The 19,192-nt window shown below is 39.5% G+C and overlaps 1 protein-coding gene across 1 annotated transcript; it reads right to left on the reverse strand.

Moving 5' to 3' along the window:
- Positions 1–464: 464 nt before the first annotated feature.
- Positions 465–18,767, reverse strand: LOC135467261 (uncharacterized). The gene is made up of 11 exons (XM_064745027.1): positions 18,638–18,767; positions 10,599–10,686; positions 10,121–10,308; positions 9,522–9,831; positions 8,351–8,467; positions 7,173–7,306; positions 6,005–6,747; positions 5,241–5,392; positions 4,010–4,062; positions 2,294–2,361; positions 465–593 (listed from the first exon to the last, which is right to left on the reverse strand). Exons 1-11 carry the CDS (start codon positions 18,765–18,767, stop codon positions 465–467), a joined length of 2,112 nt encoding a protein of 703 aa, XP_064601097.1.
- Between the last annotated feature and the right edge of the window lie 425 nt (positions 18,768–19,192).

The raw sequence follows: 19,192 nt of genomic DNA on the forward strand, positions 1-19,192 counted from the left end.
CTACATTTCGTCACGTCCCACATCAAACGCCCAAGAGACAACCCCCCCACCCACCTCCCCATTCTATCACGACTGCAGACGCCCAAGGGACCCCCCCCCCCCCCCCCCCCCCGACCTCCCATCCGAGTGTACCTTGTCACGTCTGTAAACGCCCAAGAGAATCTTCCAGCTATACCCTGTCTGCAGATGACCAAGAGAACCTCCCAGCAGTACGTCTGCAGATGGCCAAGAGAAAATCCCAGAGGTTTCCCCCCACGTTTGCAAATTCCATACAGAACCTGTCGGCTATACCGCGTGACGTCTACTTTAGATACTTAAAGAACCTCATGGTCATGGTCGCACCTGGTCACTCCAATCTACAAATGCCTAGCAGAACTTCGCCGCCACATCGTGTTACGACTGCAGATGCCCTACAGGACCTTTGGGATAAAGCCCCTCACGCTCCGTGATTCTCGGTAAAACCTTCAGCTCAAACAAGTGGCAGCTCGTGTTATGCGGTTGACTTCCAAACCAAAGGTCCTCTGCTTTTGACGAAGAGTTTCTCTTAACGCCTGATAGTCCTCGAACGTGTATTTTCGGCGAGGATCCTTCTGCTGAAATGAAAAACAGGCATCATTAAAAAGCATGTAAACACAGGGGCTCATTTTTTGTATGTTATACGTCGACTATAATTCCTGCCTTTCTTGCTCTTAATAAAATTAACATATTTTTATATAAGTAGGTAAGAAATATCTCTTGGACATATTACAAGCATTTGCGTGCTTTCAGGTTAGACAAAGAATCTTGCAATAATTGATAAAAAGAAAACAAGGTGGTGAAGGAATATGGAAATATGAGCACATGGTGGCAATGCAAACGATGGGGTGCAATAGCTGAGATAACGCCTATTAAAATCAAGCTTCCCAGACGCCGAATTTAATTTTTGCCATCATTTACATCAGTTATATATATCAGAGAAATTCTCCAACAAGGCATAAAACAAACAATATGTACAGGAACAGAAAAATGAAGAATTCAGGAGGAGGTAGAATTTGTACGCTGTTTATAGTTGACAGTTGGTGAAACTGATCACATTAGTAGGTATATGGATAGTCTTGAATAGAAGAAGGGGTAATAGTTTTGCTGGTGGAGGGATGTGTCGAGATGTAAGTTCACTGAGCCGAAAGATACGGGTGGAAGTTCTGAGGAGAAAGGAGGGCGGCCAAAAATAAGCGAGAGATTTTAATAGGGAGTGTGAACAGTTAAACAGAGGTAGAAAATTATTTTATCTTTTCTTATAACTCGACGCCCGTTACCATCAATAACATTCGTAAACACCACCCCGTCATTACAATTCAGATATTTTGATCGAATTAACTGGATGGAGTTTTCAGTGGGGCATGTGGTGAACATGACCGGAAATTTTGATGACTATGGAGCAGACTTGTAGTCTGAGGAGTTTATGATGAGCTATCCACCAAATCTACATATCAAGTGTCGTGCTGTTCACCAAATCTAGACTGTCAATGGCGAACTATTCGCCATATCTAGAGATTTAATGACGACCTATTCGCCAAATCTAGAGAGTTAATGACGATCTTTTCGCCATATTTAGAGATTTAATGATGAGCTATTCACCAAATCGAGATTTAATGACGAGCTATTCACCAAATCTAGAGAGTTAATGACGAATTATTCGCCAAATTTAGAGTTAATGACGATCTATTCGCCATATCTAGAGAGTTAATGACGATCTATTTGTCATATCTAGAGATTTAATGACGAACTATTCACAAAATGTAGAGAGTTAATGATGATCCATTCACCAAATCTAGAGAGCTAATGACGCCCTATTCACCAAATCTAGACATTTAATGACGAGCTATTCACCAAATCTACAGAGATATAAGTTAATCGCCAAACCTGTTAATGAATAACTGATTTAATCTGGAGTGTAACGATTTAAATTTGGAGAATTTTTACTGACGTCAAATCTGAGTAATTAATCATTCCAAACCAACGGGCTGATGACAACTATTCGCCAAAGCTGACGAATTATAAGGACTAACTTTCATTAAACCTAGGTGCTTATAGTGGTGAACATTTCACTGAATCTCTTAAGTTAATCATTAACTGTTCGTACAATCTGGAGCGTTAATACATGATATAGATATATTCTTAACGGGTTATTGTACCAGTGTTAAACCATGCTAAAATGTATAGATACTGTATATGTCCATGAATGTATGTTATGTGATATAGCTATTATACTATAGCTGCAGTTTGAGAGCCGTGCCACCTAAGGCTAACAGACCTTCTTCCTCCTGGACAGCTTTCTCGTGCTCTTGATTGGTGAGACTACTTCACCAAACTCCGCCCCGTCTGATAAAAACGGAGAAAAAAAGCCTGGTTCTTACGCGGTAATTCATAACCAGTACAGGTTATTCAGGTATATATATATATATATATATATATATATATATATATATATATATATATATATATATATATATATATATATATATATATATATGTGTGTGTGTGTGTGTGTGTGTGTGTGTGTGTGTGTGTGTGTGTATATATTAGTATGTAGGTACACTTTATAGTTTCACCACTATCAATCACTGATACACACCAAGTATTGGAATGTATATATATATGTTCCGTGGTAGCAAGAGGCAGATTCACACCAAGTATTAGAACAGCTATATATTCTCTGTGGGAGCAAGAGACACGTACACACCAAGTATTGGAACAGCTATATTTTCTCTGTGGGAGCAAGAGGAATAAAAAATCTCCTGTTGCGCTCAACAATAAAACCAATCTAAGAAGAGGGGATCTTGTGACATCACAAAACATCGATAAGGATCCATTTGTGTGGTTACCGGTGTCCTTAAGTTAATGGCATTAACAGAGGTGAAAATCACGGGTGTTGGGAACCGGTCAAATACAGAAGGAAGTCACATGCACCTGGCCAAGTTCTGGACAAATTGCTGGCGAGTCAGACACGATAGAACCAACAAGTCTTTGAAAACTGAATATGGTGTGTGATGATGCTTTCTTCCTTGTATATATGTATTTTACTAGTATTGTTGCGTTTTCACATCGTACAATTTTTCAGTCAAAAGACTGTCGCCACTGAAGTATCATGCCGTAGACACCAGACATGCCACCCAGTCACATTATATTGACAACAGCCCAGTCAGTCCTGTACCCTGCTCTAACCAGTCAGTGCTAAACGCCAAGCCAGACAGCAATAAGTACCATTTTTAAATCTTTGGTTAAAAAATAATGATAACTTCACTCATGCCGGCAAAGAAACCATCTCATTTCACTTTGAATCTCAGTTTTCTAACAATGCATTCACATACTGGTACAAAGCATGACACATCACTGGAAAGTGGAGAAAACATGAAAATTACAGCTCAGATGAGTACGAAACGTTAGCTTTAAAATGTTGTCTTCGATATCTATTTTTCTCACTTAAAAGACACTTCATTTTTACATAATTTTTGTATGGTGGGTACCACTTCTTGGTATATATTGTCTTTGCCTAATAATGTTATAAATGAGGATGTAACACATGTTTAATAAATACATGTATTTTTGGACTACAATTTGGTCTTTTCAGCCGATAAATGTCTTCAACTTGGGTATTCATAAATATTATAATATTTCAGAATAAATGGGTTTGGATGTATACAACAAATTTACATTCAAATAATTTATTCGACATGCACTACATCCCTATTTAGAACATTATTATGCCAAGGCGATATACCAAGAGGTGGTCCCAAATACCCACCATTCAAAATTTTTTTCAAATATCCCTTTCTCCGGAAACAAAAAGAAATCAAATAAAAAATATTAAAGACTATATACGAAAACAAGTTTTCAAGGTTTTTTCATCTGATGTTTGCATTATTTTTATGTTTTCTTCTCCTTCTGTAGCATGTAGACGGTGTTGTATGGTGAACAATTAAGCGTGTAATGGTGACAGGATGGGTACAGGTGAAAGGGGGGAACCTACCTGAGTCCGCGTCTGTATCTGACAGCGGGCTTACGTTACAAGTGTCCGTAACCCTATAGTGCAGATCAAACCAGTGCCGTGAAAAACATGAAAAAAAAACCAACCACACAAACAATAGGCGCTCCGTGATAAAATGGGTATTTATGACAAAAATCATGTTGACATTTACCAACGATTTCAAGTTAACTGATTTCATTTCAAGAGACAGTATATCAGGGTCATTTTGCAAACTCTTCTTTAATCCATCTTCTAACTTTTTCTCATAAATGGCGTTCTCTAAGAACGTTTTGTGAAAACAATCACTGACTTTATGAATGAATTCCTCTTAACACCCATTATTCGTTGTTCTTACCGGTGAGCATCTTTCTTATAGGTACGAAAGTCAGGGAAATTTAAAACGAGATATTCAACCGATTTCATAGAATGTCAAACCCATGGGTCCATTTTCATAAAAGTTTTCTCAGTGGGATTTTACCCTTGACTTCCCAAACCACACTAAAAAGTTAGTTTCATAAAAATTTGCACATTTCAAAAACACACTAGAAATAGTTTATCAAACTTTCCAGTAAACATGGGTAAGAATGCTTAAAATCGTATATAAGTGCACTTCGCCGAATAAACTCCCTTGAAATTGGGGCCAGGGGTCGAGCAATATGTGTGTATTTGATCTTTAAAACCACACTTTTACAAGCGAGCTCAGTAACTATCTTGTCACTATGTAATGAGAACGAGTATAGGCTCTAATGTGGTGGAACCTACATTTCAAAATTTCACCTTCCATTACCGAAAACTAAACAATGTGACAACGTTTTAAGTTTTAAGATATGTCTTAGATGGTACTTGCTAGATTTATTGGAGTCACACAGAGCGCATGGGTGATTGATCGTAACGTGGAAATAAAATTTATGATACAATGTATAATTAATCTTATTGACAATTTTATAAACATAATATGGTTTGCTCATGCTTACAGCTGGTCTAGACTCTCTGAAAAAGCGCCTTCACACATAACTCTGTACACACTCACACCGAAGCAGAAAGCACGTGTATGTATATAAACGTCTCTATTGCAGCTGTGATTTGGTGAGACTGAAGCAAATACAGTTAAGAAAAGTGTGCCATCATCTAATGTGTACGTGTTATACCGTATGTAGGTCTGCATGCCCAAAATGCCTGATACCATCATCTATAGTGCCCATGACGGTGTAATTCATATACAATATGCCCTTACGTGTCCGAGTGCCTGCTGTGATAGGAGATAGGAGGTACACCCAGCAGATTGTCATCCTCTTCTGGCCCACTCTGACTGTCGTTCAGATTTGAGCATTTACTGTGTCTTTTGCGAATGAACACCTTTTTACCTGGTTTGGGCTTCTGGTTCTCCTGTGCAAACAAATAACATGAAGGGATTATACAGCAACGATGCGGCGTATACAAGCCCGAAAATAACTTGTAAGTTGGTGCAGGACATAATCAACCACCTATTTTCATTATTAAAAAACCTTACAGTACTATCCACATGCTAGTATTGTACTGTCCCATACTATCTGTTCCAAGACACACTGTTCTTGTTTGCTGCTATATGTCACGTCATCCAAACTGTAACATATACTCATAAAGACTTGCCCATTACTCTTGGACCCAGCCAAAGTTCTGTTCTTTTTGAAGAAAATATGATAAAGTTCTTCTGCTTTTGGCTGTATATACCATAGCTTGAAGCCGGGGACGGGCTTTATCTTAGGGCTATACCTAAGCAGAGCAAGCGAGAGCTGGATTCGAGTGTGTCATCTTTCTGGTATGCAAGAGCAAAATTATTTTCTCAAATGAACCAATGAGAGCCCATCTCAGAGTTAACAGACAAAGGGGTTCTGCATTGGAAAGGCTCCAAAGCGGTCATGTATCTAAGCATTTATGAAACAGATGGGTCTTTTTATGAGAAGCTACAAAAATGCCCGTGTTTAAAAACAATGCAGTCAGTACCTGTGTTGTATTTACCTCTGGGTGATACCTGTGCAGTTTAACAGTTCTCTTCGTTGCCTTAGTTACGTCGTCAAATCCACAATGCCATGTGCGTATTTTCTCCTCCAGTTGTGATAGCGCCAAATCACTCATAGTATGCTCTAAACTGTCTTCCCAGTCGCCCGTCACTTGTCGCTTGTCATAATGACGGCCATACAGAAGATTGGTATTGTCAGAATAGTCCGATTCTGCTGAAAAATTGTCTATCGTTATTCCAACTTCGCCTGTCTGGATCTTTTTAACAACTTCCGCCTTTTCGACTTCCCGTTTGTTTTGTGTACGGTTCCGGACACCTCCGGCTAGGAACCGTGCTCTAGCGCGAGCGTGTCTCCTTGCCTTGTCGCGCATGCGTATCATGTGGAAGACAGTACCCGGTCCATACAGGTCGATTATGGGTCCTCTATGGAAATTGGCAACTTTCCAGGAGGTTTCAACAGCTGGCTTGTCCCAAACAGACTGCGGCACTTTCTTAGGGTGGGTTATACACCGGAGTTTATAAAGCAGGTACCTCAACAGTGGTATTTGCCTCTCGGCAAAGCGAGAACATCGGATATCTAGTTTAGTTTCAACAATTTCTCGTATAGCTTCGATGGTTTTGGGATTCCTTTTCTGCACCAGTCTCTCATAGTTCTTCATATTTAACACCAATACCTCGGCTTCTTGTGTGCAGACAGCAGTGTGGGTGTATGTCCCGAGCTCCATGATCACCTCTAAATCACCTGTAAATATTAATACCGCGAAATTCTTTAAACAAATATTAATAATAACTCCAATAACACTTACTGAGACATTGTTAATAACGCTGACGAAGGAAACAATACATGGACCAGTCAGAGTCGTAATTTGCTCATTAAAATATATGGAAACTTATTGAATCTGAGTGCAAATTTCGATGTGTAACCCAAACATACTCACGAGCAAAAACTCACCGGCTAAAGAAGTAGGTCTACTGGAAAGTTTTGAGGATTATCAAGTCACCTCGTGAACTCCACGGCACCAATGACGCATGTGTAAAGCAGTGTACGTGAACTCACCGATGATTTCCACGAAAACAATGACGTGTGCGTAAAGCTGTATAGGTAATATCACCAACTATCTTCACCGCATGAATGGCGCATGCGCACAGAAGTGTACGTAAACTCACCAATGATCTCCACGGCACCAATGACGCACAGCTCCAACTGGCGCTGTAGTTTCTTCTCTTTGTTTGCCTTCCTGATAATAGAGGGCGTCCGAGAAACTTTGCTTGGAAGTTTTGGCTTTTCTTTGATGGATTCTCTGGAAAATGACAAAAAGTTTAATCAAATAATCAACAGTCTATAACCACAAATCAATCATAAAGACGACGCCATAGATAAGTATTCATACCATAATACATGTGTATAATGTTTGTGTTTGGAGGCATGCAGCAAAACTTGTCAACCCTAACGTCAAATGGCAAAGGTATAACTAATAGGTATTTAAATCACGTGATCAGTCAAGGGTAAATGTATTTCTGTGTCCGACACTATTTTTTTTACGATTTAAACACTTTAAAGTTTTTTTGTTTTTTTTTTTCTTGATAATTCTATTCTTGAAAAATTACATGTACCACATGTCAAAGAAATTAAGAGCTCTTTCTGATTTCCATCAGGAAAATAAGTCCACTCTGTAGGGCTAATTCAGAGAGCCTGGGACCACTGTCACATACAGTTATTTTTGCTTAATTAAACGTTTGCTGTGACGTCACGCTATTGTCTGTCTGATTACTTTACAAGAGTCCACACTTGAGAGTTTGTGGTTTAAGTGGAGATTGGTATTATAGACCCAGTAACCGTCCATAACCTTCTACACCCAGTGTATGCTCAAGTTGTAACCTACATAAAGTACAACGGACCGAGCTCCCATTTGGCTAATAGCTCTAACGCTGTTGCGCTAAAACTTCATGTAACACCGTTACGAAAGATCAACCATGCTACGTATTTGAACTTTGCAAATATTGCGGCTCAGCCGGCAGGAAAAAACATTCATGCTAATTTACGCTAATTGTGATGTGACGTCTTTTTATTCTTTGTTTGATGTGACACCGCGAGATTCTTGAAAAAGTTGTGACGTTACTACAAACACGTTGAAATAAGAGAAACAACTCTGCAACAGTTGATTCTTGAAAAAGAATCACCTGTTGATCGTCGTGTCTCCACTTCATATTCATGATTTGTATTGAAGTTTAACGTTAGTTACGAAGAAAATTTACCCTATACGTTGGGCATCTGATGGGTGGATTTGTCCCGGACCCCAACCCCCTACCTCACCACGTACCCACCCGTCCCATTAGCTTCTTACTTGCGTATGGAAACTCGGGCCTCTTCCTGTTCCAGTTGGTCTATGTTCTCTATAGGGTAAAGCCCCGGAAACTGAGACTGATGCTGAAGTGGATCAACCAGGATCTTCGCCTGTCCACTGTAGGAAACACAAAATAGAAACACATCGATGTCATCAATTAGTACATTTATATGAACAGTTGCTAGATATGACACAAAATAAATAAATTAACAGTTGCTTTCTGTCCGGTGTAAGTAAGTGTTTCTAAAACTGTCGTTCAAACGCCTGCAAGTTTTTAAATGAGAATAATTCTCTTGTAAATATATATGGATAGGATGTCCATAATTCCTGGCATGCTGCTTCATAACTGTGTCTCATTCCGCTTAATCCCGTATATATCCGTTGTGTTGAGTTAGATTGCCACGTTGGGTATATGAACAGCTGCAATCAAAGCGCAACTGAGAAACATGTTTTGATTATCGACAACTTATAAACTAACGTGTTGCATGATTTGGATACTGATTTCATTCAATCGCCTAGAGCATTCCTTGTCGGCTTTCCAACATCACCGAAAGCTGACTACTTCTATTTGCGTCTTAATTTCATACCGTACTTTGATTTGTGTTCAATACCGTTGTGAGAATTGACCCTTGGACTATTGACCTGGAACGCCCATTTGGGTTGACTACATACGAATGTAGTTTTCAAGTCGTGACTCTTGGAGCTGTGTGTTATTCCGTCTATCTCTCCAACATCTTTAAAAACTGTTGACTGATTTGCTTGGCATGAATCCCTCCGAGATTCATTGTGTTTCTTTAAATGTTTTTTTTCTTAATATTTTACTTGTACGATGGCTACCAGTATATTATGGCTGCATGAAGGAAACCGGAGAAAACCACCGACATCTGTCATGTTATACTGACAAACTTATCCTTGTGTGACATGTTTCTTATTGCAGGTCGAAGGCAAGTGTCTCTATCGAATTGCACTGTCATTAATATTTTATAAACAACAGATACAGGATGGTTTCTGGATTGTGTGATTTTAACAGGGATTTATTTCAAACTAGAGACATGAATAATTCTTAAAAATACCTACAAGAGAATTTGAAAAGTTGAAAAGAAACAGTTATCCTTAAGCCCATATGAAGTTGATACTCTTTGATTAGAGGTGACCAGATGTGCATATCTACCTTAACAGGAAGTAAATGTTTTCCACTGGGTCACCCTGCCTCACTATCGTGCTTTCGTAAGGAATGGTGTCTTTGCGCAGGCTCATGGCCATCTGTTTCTTGTAACGAGGCTGCCAGTTGCTGAAGAGCGGGTACTGGGTGGTGAATTGGCTCCTCTGCGCAAACTCCTGCGCCTGGTAGGCGTGGAGGGACCGGTTGTACAATGTCCGGTCCACTACTAAGAGGTCTGTGGATACATCTGTTATAATGGAAGCATTCCGCACACAGTCCTTGTTGATCAATGCTAGCTCTCCAAAACTTTTTCCGGCCTCTGAAACATGATGTTCGTAATTCGTAATTAATGGATTTTCGTTGAGTATTGTTCAACGTCATTTCTATTTAACAAGTGACTAAGTGTTGTAGAAATGTCTTATATTTATGTAGATAGACTTCACTAAAATCTGAAAGCCAAAGTAGTCCACAAAAACTAGCCTCGCAAATGTTTAGAAACACATGATTGCTTTATATCATCACTCCTCAGCAGATATTTGAACGCGTTAATTGAAACTGCAATGGAATATGCCTTAGGTGTCTCCAAAATGCATATTATGTAAACTTACCAATTTTGCCGATATAATTTCCAAATTTAGAGAGGTCCAGTTTTTTCTTCTCTAGACCTCCCTCCTCTGCCAAGTGATCGGCTTGGGCCAGCTGCTCCTGGGCCTGTTTACGCACAGCGTCATTATCTGCGTCGGACAAGGTCGGGTTGATGTAGATCGACACGCTTCCATTCAGGATTATGTAAAACCTGCAGTGCAAGCAAATGTGTGGGCCTATAATAACAGTATTTGTAGGTTTGACATTACAAATAAAATAGGTGAACATCACGTTTTCTGTCAGTAAGGATAGAATTGTAGGCAGAAACTATGAAATAGATACTAATAAGGTCTTTATCTCCAAAAGCTTGTTTATTTAAACCAAATAAAAAATACAATTACGCACATCCAGGTATCCAAATATAGGTACGTATGTAAATTCACGTGCACTGGGTGTCCAGGTTTTCTAAAGACGGAGACATTAATGTTACATGGTACATACCTATCACCCTTGTCTCCCTGACGAATCACCACAGTGTCCTTCTCTAACGAATCGAATTGGCAGTTCTTAATGATATCCTTAACAACCCCTGTAAAGAAACATTACAATTTGGTAATGGATTTTGTAAACCTGAATATGAATGCCACTTAACTGAGATCACCATGCGTCATGTCGTACATAATCTAACACAACCTCCTTAAAGGGATACAAAATCAATTCTTATTGGTCGGTGTGAGAGATAAACAAGTCCACGCTATGCCTTGCCTGAGTTGAATGGTACATTTATTCAAGCGTGAAAAAGGCCGCAAAGTTTAACCCAGGAAACCCTATCTCTGCTGTCAGCCAATCAGCGTCGATTCTGTATGCCTGTAATAAGTAGGCAACAAATCAAAACTGGCAAAAAAGGTCATATCGGTGCCGCTCAAATGTAAATTAAACAGCAGTTGAGGGGCAAGTATTCTTGCTTCATTGCTAGACAGAGAACAACATTTAAAACATACACTTATCATTACGGTGCAATTACTACGAATGCAGGTGTCAATCATACGCGGTTTCATGGTAACGAAACGTTTCATGGTGGAAACTGGAAGTTATCTTATAATATGCAGAGACCATATTACGACATATCCGCAAGTCCCCTATCTACTATCCATACAGTGATGCCTCACAAACTATCTGTTATCACTGTTTATCACGAAAACGCGCTGCACTAAGGTTAAGGGCTACAAAATGTTCTTCATGATAACCATTTACCAGATGTTGTATTGTTATTTGAGTTACTGAAATGAATAATGCCTATATAGTGTTCGATGATATAGCATGTGACAAACTAGAGCGCAGAAGTAATCATAGATACAAACTGGGCAAATGGTAAATAAGCACTTGAAAAATTGAACCTTTTCAGGCGGAGTTTAACACAACATTTGCCTCAGAACTGAGAAGTGTTGGATAACGACCCGGATAATATCGCCATATAGACATTATAATTTGGTGAAACGCGACACACTTCTGTACTGCTATTCTGGACAAAATACGAGAATTTTGCCAGATTTTGAAAGGATAAAAACCCTTTGCTCGGGATTACATCCCCCCCCCCTCCGGATGTTACCACATAGTGGAAAAATGACATAGTTTTACTTTCAATGGTGATACAGTTAAAAAAGATGGTTATGCATGCTATATAATTCGTGAGTGCTACCTAAATATTAAATCAGAGCGTTTGCGTAACCTATAAACTGTATATTACTGAACAGTGTGAAATCAAAGTATTAGGTTTGGATACAAAAAGTGGGAAAATATTTTTCTAGAATGATTTTCCATGCAAGAATAGGGTTCTTAAAAGAACTCTTTTGTACAGAATACGGTATATGCAGTTTTCAGAATGTAGCAGGGTAAGTTATCCTTTTATTCAATTGGCCTAATTAGTGACGAAGGAGGCGGAAAAATAATATAATTCAAATTTACGCATACTTTCAAAACCATATAGAACTATGTGCTAAGAGAAGCTGAACTATCTCTCCCCATTACCTTTAAATCTATGCGTCGAAACATGGATGTTCCAGGCCAGTAATCGCAAGGCCAATTTCCAAAATGACGTTTAACGCTTAACGTTTAACATTTAAAGCAATTACCTTGATTTAGACAATTGTAATTTCCATGGTGTATAGAGCTCAAGCTGTAATCTGGATATGAGATTAGGTGCAAACCGGTTACAGTTACTGAGACATAAAAGGCTTGGTTCTTATTAATTAAGGCCAGGCAATAAATCTGGAGATCTCCTAGAGGAAGTTGGAGTGACGGGCGGATATGGCTTCCGACTAATCTGGGTTGCAAGCGCATTGGCCATACTGTGCTGTACCCAATAATAATACACCGATCAACCTGACTGTGACTTGATGGTACTCTTACGTTGCTACCCCAAGCAGCAATCAATAACAAACGATCCGTGCTAAACTCCCACTTGATTGCCCCTTACGCTGTGGTAAGTATTTCAACCCTAATATCAGGTAAGCTAAGCCCACCACAGGAACAATCGATGATCGATATCTTGGTTTTGCTAATAACGGTCTGAACCATTGACTAAAGACATTAAACAAGTGGCCTTGTTGAGTCTACGTTCTAGATCATGATCTGCTTCAAGACAATCGTTAGTTTCTACTGAGTCTTTCTTGTTGACCATAAGGGAGGGTCCACAAAAAGAGAAGAATTTCTGGCAAATATTAACTCTCGCTATTAGGCAGCTTTCGTCTGGCTGTAAATTTGGCTTTCCTTTGTGGAGGGATTAACGTGGTACAAATACTATTTCCGTACACATGACAGTGTACCTTGTATGTCCAAAGACCACGTTTTATATGATCCCATTAAAACATCCACTTATACATAGATGAGATTACTCCGAATCGTTCAGAATTCATGTATTACAATCTTGTATAGAGGAATATTTCAGTAAACAGTCTTGAACAATGTCTTTCCTATCTTTGTTTTATTTTTCTTAATCTAGTCTGATGGGTTACCGTGGACAGTTATGGTGGAGTCTAACACATGACCCAAATCTTTGGTGAGGATGATCACATATTCAATCTCCTATAGAAATCGCAAGCATACAGTAGGCCTACGGCTAAAATCCTTATAGGAAAAACGGATAATGGTGTTAGCCTTACTGTATGACGGTGAATTCTTTCACGGTTCTCTGAAATGCTATTGGCAAGTTTTCCCACGTGTACAGGCATACATATGTACTGATGGAAGACAAGTCTTCTCCAACGCCGCTTTCAGGGCCTCCGTGGCCGAGGTGGTTTACACGCGCAATGACCCTGGGGCCTCCCACCAATGCCGTCGCTATGAGTTCAAGTCCAGCTTTTGCTGGCTTCCTCTCCGGCCGTACCTCGGGAGGTTTGCCCACAACCTGCAGATAATCTACCCCGTTTACCCCTGGCTCTGCCCGATTTCCTTCCACCATAATGCTGGCCGCCGTAATATAAGTGAAATATTCTTGAGTACGGCGTAAAACACCAATCAAATAAATAAACGACACCATTCTATACAGGCTATTGGTTTTCAAGATATATTTCCATGGCCAGTAATTCAACTCAAATAAAATATTGAGAAAATAGACAGTAGAAAAGTAAGATCCTGACGGAAGACAAATGGTAGTATGTCTTATTGCAGTAACTTCGATGCTGGCCAGTTTAGAGGGATTTTCAATGACTGTGACCGAAGACAACAATATAAGGTCAAATGCTTTTTTTTATCTAAATAAATACACATTCTTCGTTAATTTCTGTTATACAAACGAAGCTGAGATTATAAGATGGTGAATGTTAAGATATGAATGGTGTGTATAGAAAACGGGGCACCACTGCTACTGGTAAGCCATTTGCTATATTTTTGACTTGGTGTGCGGTAAGGTTTTGACATATGAGATATAAGATATACAAGAGAGTCCACGCAGTCAAATTGTGGAATCGTTTTAATCAAAACAAGATGTTAATAGTTAGCCATTAGGCTCTGGGAATGTATTAATCTACACAACAATGGTTTATAGGTTTACATCACACTTAAACAGAATCTGATATATTTGGCTTGATCGAACCGAAAAGCTAAGAGTATTAAGTGGTTTTGTTGGAAATTCTAATGCGGCCTTTCAAAGCCGTCTCAGTGTTTTCCTGCGCCTAATTTTATGGTTTTCCTACAGATGCTTTAGCGAGCTCATATTGATACTGTCACTCTCTTATCACAAGTGCAGGAAACTATAACATCATTGAACATCTATAACCTTGTGTTTGTGTACTTGAAGCACACAGCGGCGTGTTCTGTATGTGTACAATACAGTGCATTGGAGATACACAATATGTAACGTGTGCTCGCGGTATACACTAACATGTACTGGAAGGTCACAAAATCGGCATACACTATAACATCTACAATAACGTACATCATAAGGACTTTGTAAATAGAAAATAACGTACTGCAGATAGACAAAGTACTGGATGTATACAAAATAACCACTGGAGGTATATCACTATACAAAGACGGGCACTGGATATGTTGGAGGCACTATACACATAAACAGCAGCGTGTCCACGGGGTACACGATGTAAAGATCACTGAATAACACTCTATATGTCATGTATATAGTGCACTGTAAATGAGTTGAATTACAAACAAGTTCTACGAGAAGTGCTAAGAAATGTATGCGTCAAATGTCGATGTCAAACAGTAAAGCGTAAAGAGCATTTCGTACTTGTTCAAAGCTTACTCGATGTGTCAATTCGCAAGGACACGTTCTTTGTGACGAATTCGCCCATCCTTGCCCTATATCGATTAGAATCCATCTGGTCTGGTATGTCAAGCAATGCTGAATTTTAATATTGACACTATGACACATTTTCCTACAACAATTTCCATGCATGTATAATCTCCACAATCTTGCTTCATCCGATACATCAGTCTATAACCGTCTTAAATCAATCAAACCCAGGCCAACTGAGCCTCACCTACTTACGTTTAGTATCTTATACTATTCGTTCCAAATTCGTCCAAATTCGTTCCAAATTCTCGTCACATATGTGCAGCCATTATCATTCCAAGCCAATTATAGCGCGCCTCCACCCTCCCCCCCCCCCCCACATCTATAGCTTTTTTATCCTGCTCCAGTCAATGATTTCCCACCATTCCCTCTGATGACACCTGTAGCCCTACCTATTGTATCCCGCTCTCCTCAACGTCATATGTAGTCTTTCCTGTTTCCGTCAATGATAATTGTCGCCATCCTGCCAGCTCCCTTTCCTGACATCTGTAACTATTTCATCCCACTCCTGTCAATGATAATTGTCGCCATCCTGCCAGTCCCTTTCCTGACATCTGTAACTGTTTCATCCTGTTCCCGTCAATGATAATTGTCGCCATCCTGCCAGCTCCCTTTCCTGACATCTGTAACTATTTCATCCCATTCCCGTCAATGACAATTGTCGCCATCCTGCCAGCTCCCTTTCCTGACATCTGTAACTATTTCATCCCACTCCCGTCAATGATAATTGTCGCCATCCTGCCAGCTCCCTTTTCTGACATCTGTAACTGTTTCATCCTGTTCCCGTCAATGATTTTACATCCCAACTAAATTTGTTGAGAGTCATTGTATCTTTATTTCATTCAGTTTACAAAATTCTATCATGTCTGATTCTTACATGCATATAATTCACATGTAGTCGTTAAAGTTGTAAGTTTAGCTACAATTAAAAATTTACAGTCTGTGTTTTGTGGATGTGTCTAATCCAAGGATGAGCATAAAGTTACAAACTACAAATAACCTTCACTTGTTTGCCATTACAGCTCGGTTCACCTGTAAATTTCTATATGACCATATATATGACCATTTCTATATGAGCGGTCATCTCACACAACCAACCAAGCTGGACTCATTCCCATTTCCCCAGATGTAGCTATCTCACACACTCGGTCAATATGAAGTCAATGAAACTTTTCCCAACCATTGCGTACTCTCCATCAAAATGAACCTGGCCTAGTCCATATAACAAATTCAAGTCTAGCCCACCTGATATCTCCTATTCCATCCAGGTTAATTATTCGGGATCTTATATCTCTCGGTCATTCTGCCCTATTGTCACTTTTTTTTCATAATAACAGCCCGATCTGTGGTCACTATTCCCTTTCAGCCCACCCAAGAAAAACATATCCTGATACGCCGATATTAAATTCATGGGTCGATTCACAAAGCTAATCTCTCGTCAGTTTAATTATCGATAAAAAGTGTCACCTGTGCGCAAAGTGAGATCAAAAGAAAAACGACAGAGGCGACAGACTGAGTCAAATTCAATAAAGCGGTTTTCTCACGTCCGAAGTGCAAGTATTAAATAATCTACGATATTCTCAGTTCAAAAGTTTGGAGCGCTATAAGTGCCCTTCAATATACCCTATGTATTCATCTTTTGAGATCTCTTGAATAAGCTCGTATACTATGGCGTGCTTGTCGTACACGCCATGTTAAGATCTATTGTAATCGAACAAGAGAGTTTCTTGTGCTGCTGGATTATTGGAGTTTCGCTTCAAAACGTAATCACAAAGTCAGATAAAATATGTTTGAAACTGGTTTAATCCAACTATATTATCGATCAGGTTCGTGTTGAGACCAGTAGGAGTTCAGACCATACAGTTGAAAGTTGAGACCACTCGTTGGGACCATTTGGAGACTGGGATCCGTCGCGCCCTTAGATGAGTGAAGCAAGGGTTATGGTCAGTCACGCCTGAGATAATACAGAAGTTGACAGGTTGAAATTTGAGATTAATGATGCATGAATTAAGACCAGACGACTTCCCCATGGTCATTCCCAGTTGACTTATCATGCCAGAATGGTTAGTCCCGGAGAGAGTCTTTTAACACCATACCATTGTTTCGTTTTCTCCGTTGAACCTTTCCACAATGGCCAATAATATCAAATTCTACAATCTGATACATTTTTTTTATCACCAGAACATCTATAAATGCTCACAAAGACCTCCTAGCAAACGGCCATCCTTCCATATGTCAATGATGTTATTAAAAAGCACATTTTGGTGGATCGCCATTGTCATTGTCCACGTTACATGCATGACCACGCAAGATAAAATATCCGCGACAAAACAAACATATTCGAACTTACGACCTCACTCAGTATATATAAAAATCGAACAACCCAGGTGAAAGTAGTCAAAACAGAGCTGAGAAAGTGATATTTCCTGTCAGATGTACAGAAAAAAACACCACTTTGCAATCGGATGACAACTGTTCCTACTGTACAATAACAATGCTTTATTGTAATACGTAGATCTGAACATTCCGTCGTTATGTGGGCACCTTTGTTCACCTAAGCATATACTAGACAATACATTTGTCCTCTATAGAAACTTATCTCATAGAAAGTGGAAATCGCATTTCAATCCATACTTACTATATACAACAGTTCGATTCTTAAATCAAGATTGTAACGACATGGTGAAAATGTCCGTGTGACGAAGTTCGTGTCAAAGCATGTACGTTTCAAAGATAAAAGACACGTTTCAGAAAAAAATGAGTACATATTAGACAAAATTATAACGTGTCACATATACAAAAATGAGCATGTTACAGAAAGAGATCGTGTTTAAATACATGTCTGTGGACACTGTTGACACCTTTCGATACGCTCAGTTTATTTCTAGGATTGGTGTGTCATGAATGAGTGTAATGTAAAGAATGTCGGTTGCCGTCCCACACCGTTATTTTTGGCAAAGTTCAAGCTGTTATACCGTGCATGTGCCTGGCGCCGTGCATGTCCAGACTGTGATCCACAAAATTAATCGCAATCTTCTGCACAATGAGGTTTGTAATATAGTGTTGCACGTTCCATGGGGCATCATTCACTACAACTGCATACCCCTACCCACAGGCCTACACCCTTAGACCTGTAAGAGGTTCAAGGCACCCATATTTCCATCGTTCGAATGCAAAAGTATATAGCCGATAGGCTAGGTGACGTGATGAATTCCAGAGGTTTGTTCATCTTAAACCAGTTTTGACAGTACAACGGAATGATGCCTGTCTCCGTTACAAGTTTCAGTACATATACATTCACGTGTTAATTCCAAAAAAAAAAAAAAAACGTAACTGGTAAACGCACATTTTCTTAGAGCTTTATACATTGCCTTTATGTTTGAATCATACAGTCCAAGAATTAACACTTTTTTTGGACAGAACATGGTAATCTCTGCTCAAATATAGACTATTAAACATTTAGGCCTTTTGTATTTGATCGAATTTATCGCCCCAAAGTGCATTTTTATATATAGGCAAATGCGAGTTACAGACTATTACTTTGAGTGTCGAAACTTTTCAAATACCGGTACCTTTAAAACAAGTCCCAAAACACCGTTCTTAGATCTATGAAATTTTCAGAATCAGGTAAAATGCAGGAGTTTACTATAACTTCGTCATGGGCGAAATGTTTGGTCACTTACAATACACGTATATACGTTTATCTCAGCCGTGTGGTTAGAGAACTTACCCGGCCGAAGGTTTCTAAACAAGTCGGATTTCTTCCTAAACCATGGTAAAATCTGTTCCACCTCCATATCCGTCCTCTCTTGTGCCGGCTTCGTGATGACACTCACCACGCGATCGTACATGTGCGCCATTACGTGTTTGGTTGAAACACCCGGGCCTGGAGACTGACACGACCACTGTGTATAGCAGCCTTCTCCCTATGACACAATCAGCCGCTCTGGGTTTTTGACAGTTCTTTCGGTATACACGTGCGTGGCGTGTTCAACTGCTTGACATTTCAGATCGTCGTGGAAACTTCTGTTCGTGTATATTTGGCCTAAAAAAGATTGCTTCACTTGTTACGCCTATAGAACAAGTCATTCGGCTTCAGCAATGATCGCAGAACAAATTCTTGATAGCCTGCAGCATTTCAAGCATCAATATATAAGCATTCAAACTTTCGATGGCGGATATGGCGTATGGGTCTACTGTCAAACTTCTCCTATTTTATCCCAGGGTGCTTTGAACTAACGTCTGTTTGATTTTCAAGCCTATCATAGCCTAAATTACTGTTCCG

This window comes from Liolophura sinensis, chromosome 6 (assembly GCF_032854445.1).
Source record: "Liolophura sinensis isolate JHLJ2023 chromosome 6, CUHK_Ljap_v2, whole genome shotgun sequence".
Taxonomy (NCBI): Eukaryota; Metazoa; Mollusca; class Polyplacophora; order Chitonida; family Chitonidae; genus Liolophura; species Liolophura sinensis.